Genomic DNA, 5,890 nt, shown 5'->3' on the forward strand with positions numbered 1-5,890 from the left:
TTGACTCAGGAGAATATTCTAAATCCTCTCAACCTTCCCTTATATTTTCTCCCATATTCCTATTTTAGTCTGTTTGTAAAAACCATTTGCCACATTCTGAAATTACCTTGATTGTTTATTTGTTTACTTGTTTGTTAACTATTTTTTCCTATTAGAATGGAAGCCTCAAGAAGACAAATTCCTTGTCTCTTAATACACGCTGCATCCCCAGCCCCTAGAAAAGTATCTGATTATAGTAGGTAATCAATACATATCTGTTGAACAAATGAATTACTAATTTCCCAGTGAAGAAATGGGCTATGTAACAAGTAACTTGATGAAGATTAAAAGTTTGTTAGTGAGTAACTCAAGTTCCACCCTGAAAGTCTCAGACCAGGTCAAGAGATTTTTCTGGCACTTTCCTGATTAGCAAGAGCAGCCATTTCCCTAAAACCCTGGGAATCTCAAGTTGGAAAGGGTTTGTCAGTTACTGGTTCAGCCCTTACCAGATGCGTGAGTTTCCTCAGTGTTGTAAGTTGGATGTTTTCTAACTTCTACTTTAATATTCCTGGAGACTGGGGAGTGATAACCTTGTTGAGGCAGTCAATTCCATTTGCAACAACCCTGACTGTTTGACTGTTTAAGATGTAACTCCCTACCTCTTTTGCCCATGACCCTTGTTCTTCCCTAGAGGGCTACATAGACTGAGTCTTCCATAAAATGGACCTTATCTTGTTTCAGGCACGTATCCAGCATTTTCTTATTTGCTTCTCTTCTCATGTGTCAGTGAAGAAAGTAGGTATGCCGGAGTCAGGAAGACCTGGATTCCAACTCCCTCTCACTTATTGACCTTGGAAAGTTCCCTTCATGACCTCAGGCTCCTTCTCTAGAACAGTGCCTGGCAGTTAATGCTGTTGTTGTTTTATTATTATTAGGTTTTAAATCCCAAAAACATTTTGGTTAATTTTCCTGATTAATTTGAGTTATTGTCCTTTGATTCCTTGAGCTAATGTCCTTTACTTTGCTCAGTACTAAACATGCTATTGAATAGGCCTCAGTGGAGTGACACTATCAACTTGTTTAGACTCTGCTTCTCTTAATACCACCCAAAATCAAATTAGCTTCTTTGGAAGGTATAATACATCACAGACACATAGTAAGCCTACAGTCAGCTGAAAAATCCCAGATTTCCCCCCCTCACATATTACTGTCAAACCATCCTCTATAGTTGGCTATGTAATATATTATTTCCATCATTTTAAATTTCTTCTTACTATATTTCCGCAAGTAGGGGTATGTATGTGTGGTTCAGTTGCGATCTTAGAGCTAAATACTGCTCTATAATTTCTCAGCAGTTTTATATATATGCAATCTCATCCTCAGGATGACTGTGAGGCTTGCATGATCCTCATTATTATGATTTGGAAATGGAGGCTGGAGGTTGTGACTTGCTCAAGGTCATCCAGCTAGTAAGCAGAACCAACACAACAGTCAGGGCTCTTATGACACCAGTCCAGTGTTGTTTTGAGGAAGGAACACGGAGAAAAGGTGCTCTCTGTTGGGTGGAAATAACAAGGGACGTCTTTCTGGAGAAAGTAAATATCGAGTGGGGTTTTATCAGAAGGGAAAAAGCAAGCAATCCGAAGATGAGGGTGCGTGTGATTGAGGTGAGGGGGACTTAAAAGCAGGAAAGGTCTCTCTGAAGAGTAATTGCTTGGACACATTCGGCCCCTGAGATAGGCCAGTGATTCCTGACCAGAGCTGCCTCTCACAATCACCTGGGGAGCTTTTCAAAGCTCCCCTGCTGCTCCCATCCCAAGATTCTGAGTCAGTAGATTAGAGGTGGCCACCTGTATTATTTTTATACCTCTCCGTGGAACTCTGATGTATAGCCCCTGTTGCAAGTCACTAGGTGAGCACCTAGAGGGCCCGTTACCTAGAGAGAGGTGTAGGAGTCCTTATTGTGGAGAAACGAATTGGGCAGCTGGAATTGGGAAGGGAAAGAGGATACAAAGCAGACAATGGAATGATATGATATGAGTTCCTGAGAGGAAAACTTTTGATGCTAAGAAAAGTCTGCAGGTTTCTAAGCAGGAGAGTAGCATGTTTCAAGCCCCCTGTGATACACTGACAACTTTGACTCGGGCCTCACCCCACATGCTCTTTCTAAACCTAGCCTCCAGTCATCGACCTAAATGGGATTACATCAGTACCCTTACTTAATCCACTCTCGTTACATCTTTACCTTAAAATATTTCTGTGGTTTCAGGTACATCACCTTTTCCCCTTTGCTGCTGAGTCTGGTTCTTCATCCCATTTTTGCCCTCCCCGTACTTGCAGAAATGTTAACAAACATTGTGGTCACTCACTTCAGAGTTTTGTAATCTTTATTTTCAATCTGCCAGACCAGGCTGTCTTTTCCTGTACTAGTCAGTGTTGAGCTCTTAACTGATGGGTGCCAAGCTGTGTCCTGACCTGTGTGGGGTGCTATGGAGGGAGAAGACAAGACCCAGACTTCAGGCAGCTCCCAGTTTAATGGGGGAGACAAAATACACATGTGAGGACGACTGAAGCATACTTACAAAGCAGCAGGCCAGATCAGTACAGTGCAAACCCAGATCATTAGAGGCCTAAGCCCACAGCCCCTCCTCCTAGTCCCCTTGGCTCAGAATCTTCCTGAGTCTTCTTTGACCTCATGTAGTATTTCTCTTCCAGCTCTTTCCTGTTGGCTTCTTTCCAGCATGAACCGCTAGACCGGTGTCTAGGTATTGCTTCAAAGCTTATGGCAAGATTGCTTTAGGACTCTCTCTTTCAGCATGGTCGTCCCCAGCTACAGACCACCTCACAAGGACTTGAATTTGTATTAGCTACATTGCTTCTGAAACTTGGTCTGCTAGTACTTCTCAATGCCTAGCCGTGTCTTTGGCCTCAGAGCTGTGTTCCTTTGGGAAGGAAAATTCAGTCAGGAAGGGATACCAAGCTGGTGAGAGATTTTTACAGTCCCGCTAGTGGCGTGGGTCTGAGGATTCCTAAGACCCTCACGTTCCCCCTCTCCTAGCCTGCTCAACTCATACACAGCCTCGAGGGCCTCCAAAGGTACAGGAGCCTCCCTAGTCTGTGGTGAAGTCAGAACTCGCTGCTCCCTCTGCTTGACTCACACCCCTGTCTCCAATTGTCATCTCCCCTGTCTCTCTGCCTCTGCATCCCAGCAGGGAGGAGCCATGATCCCGCAGTATCTGAAGCCCTTTCCAAAAGGCTCTACGCACATCCGAAGAAGAGAAATAGAAAAGCAGGGGGTCCAGACTGGCATTGAGAGAACTGAACACCACAGCTTCCGCTCGCCACTTGGGGCTTTTTTTCATGTAAAACCCCACCAGGTGGGATACGTTATAAGGCCCGAAGCACACCAGGAAATTAAGGAGCGTCACGACAGCCAGCCCCACAGCCCGGCGCCGCCTCTGGGCCCCCACATGGGGCTGGGTGAGCATGATCCACACAAAACGCCAGTAGCAGAAGATGGTGACTGCCATGGGGATAAAGAAGAGGACGAGGCACAGCTCCAGTCGCACAGGAAGCACCACTTTCAGCTGATCTGGGGTGAAATCCTCATAGCAGGTAATTTCATTCGAATTTGTGGCCTTCTGGGTTGAGTTCAAGTACTGAACAATGATCACGATGCTGCAGTGACCAAAGGACATGATCCAGGCGACCAGAGCAGCAATCACTCCATACAAAGGCCGGCGGGACAGCTTGTACTGCACGGGGAAGGCCACTCCCAGGTAGCGCTCGATGCTGATGCCCGCCAGGAGCCATGTGCTGCAGTAGATGCTGCTGTAGAAGCCGAAGCCCGTGAGGGCACAGACGATCTCAGGCAGATACCAGCGGAAGTCAGACGCAGCCTCCACGATCTTGAAGGGCAGCAGCAGCAGCAGGAGGAGGTCTGCCAGCGTCAGGCTGAGCAGAAGGATGTGGACGGGTGCAGGGTGGGGCTGGCGGACCCGCCCCACGAAAGCACGAAGGGCCAGGAGGTTGGCAGGGAGACCGGTGAGGAAGATAATGATGTAGGCTGTGAGGATCAAGGAACTCTTCAAGCTGGACATGACTGTTCTGGAAGAGGATTAAGAGAGGGCAGGGTCAGGAGGACCTACTCACAGCCTACGGATCCACCTCTGGCTCAGGATGACATTCTCCCTGCTCTCTTCCCTTCCCAGGCCAGGGCTTTCTGTTGCCACCACTGCTTGTTCACACCACCTGCCAGAACTGCCCAGAGCAATTATTGACTTTGCCTGGGGCGGGATATTAACTAGGAGTTATTACGTTTGCCATCATGTGTCTCTGGGGGAGACCAACCCTTGGTGTCCCCAGGGAATTCCCCCTCCAGTGTCTCCAGCCTTTCTCCTCACAGATACAGGAAGTTAACTGTTAGCTGTTTCCATCTTTCCTTAAGTCCCTTCCTCAGTCAGACACCTGCAGAGAGGAACGGCAAGCCTCCTTGTACTGAGAACTTGTGCTGTGAGAAGCAGGCCCCTGGCTCCCCACAGGACTCCACCACACATCCAGGAAGCAGGTACCCAGACCCCCCCACCCCATCTCCCTACCTTGTTTTCTCTCCTTTTGCAGAACACCTTTTCTTCCCCCATCTAATACCAGACTCTGGGGCTGTATTAAAAAGAGGAAGCCAGTGAAGTGTGGGAGTGAGGGGAGGGGGGAGGAACAGTGAGCCAGCACTATCCTTTGGGGCTGGTCCCCCAAAAGGCTTTCGAGAATATTCAGAAAAGCCACAGGCAGTCACTGGCTCCTGAGCCTAATTCTTAATGGGCTGTTTCCACTTAGTTTGTAACCCTCACCACCCACACAATCTGTCCCCTCCATCCTCTTTCCAGACTTGATATCCTGGTCTGTGTTTCCTTGCCCCCCTCACTGGGTCCTGTCTCCAGGTATGATCCTTCCATTCAGTTTCTCACAGACTTTCTCCAGCCCCCCAACACCTGTCCCTCCAATTCTGATCCTGGCATCACTTCCCAGAGCACAAGCACAAAGCTAGCTGCCTTGCCTTGTTGTCTTCGTTCCGGATAGATGGCTTCTTGGGATGAGTCCTGAAGTCTGAAAGCTTCTGGGAAAGAGGAACGGAGTTTCAGCCACTGCTACTGCCCATTTCACACAGGAAAATATTGTAAGGAACCTGGCTGGTAGAAAGCTTTTATACCAGCACAAGTCATGTGACCAGAGAGAGGAAGGTCCGTAACTGAGCACAGTCTCCTCTCCAACCTAAAGGAAAAGGTGCCGGCATCTTTCTTCTCACCCTAGAAATCCTGACTTCCAGACCCCGATTTTCCGTCTCTCGTTCCTGAATTTCTTTTCAGTCCCAGGCATTTTTCCCATTTCCTAAGTCAGATTCTCTTCTCTTTTCTAGGCGATTTCTTCTGTAATTCTACTCATTCTCAGAAAAGAGGATTCCTCCTTCCTTCTATTCTTCAATTTTTTTCCTTCCTATATGGTCTCCTGCTCTCTGCCCCCAGTAAGTTTCTTTTACCCTCTCAGTTGAAACGGATTGGTTTCTCCTAGCCTCGGTCTTGTTCTGGTAGAAGTAGCGTGGATTTAGAGTCAAGCACAGGTGGGCTCAAATCCAAGTCCCTTCATTGTGACTTCAGAGAAGATCAGTTTTCTGAACTTTGGTTTCCTTTTCAGTCAAGTGAGGATGGGAATACCTACATCCCAGGGTTTCTGCGAGGAGTCAGTGAGATAGCATATGTTAAGCATATGGGCCAGTGCTTAGCACTTTGTGGATGCCCATACATGGAAACGGTCCCTCCTCTAAAGCCTGCTGGACAGCTTCAGAGAGAGAGCCACTTGGTAAAATATCTGTATATTCCCTCTCCCTGTGAGCTGGGCCCAACCTCTGAGCCACCCT

General features: G+C 47.6%; 1 protein-coding gene across 2 annotated transcripts; it reads right to left on the reverse strand.

Annotated features, from left to right (window-relative positions):
• Positions 1–2,494: 2,494 nt before the first annotated feature.
• Positions 2,495–5,201, reverse strand: FFAR2 (free fatty acid receptor 2). 2 transcript variants are annotated; one of them, XM_019710603.2, is made up of 3 exons: positions 5,033–5,201; positions 4,578–4,638; positions 2,495–4,086 (listed from the first exon to the last, which is right to left on the reverse strand). In XM_019710603.2, exon 3 carries the CDS (start codon positions 4,077–4,079, stop codon positions 3,090–3,092), a length of 990 nt encoding a protein of 329 aa, XP_019566162.2. In that variant the 5' UTR covers positions 4,080–4,086; positions 4,578–4,638; positions 5,033–5,201; the 3' UTR covers positions 2,495–3,089. The 2 variants fall into 2 exon arrangements, with proteins under 2 accessions (XP_019566162.2, XP_019566161.2); XM_019710602.2 differs by lacking the exon at positions 4,578–4,638 and having other exon boundaries at positions 5,033–5,164.
• Between the last annotated feature and the right edge of the window lie 689 nt (positions 5,202–5,890).

This window comes from Rhinolophus sinicus, linkage group LG11 (assembly GCF_036562045.2).
Source record: "Rhinolophus sinicus isolate RSC01 linkage group LG11, ASM3656204v1, whole genome shotgun sequence".
Lineage (NCBI taxonomy): Eukaryota > Metazoa > Chordata > Mammalia > Chiroptera > Rhinolophidae > Rhinolophus > Rhinolophus sinicus.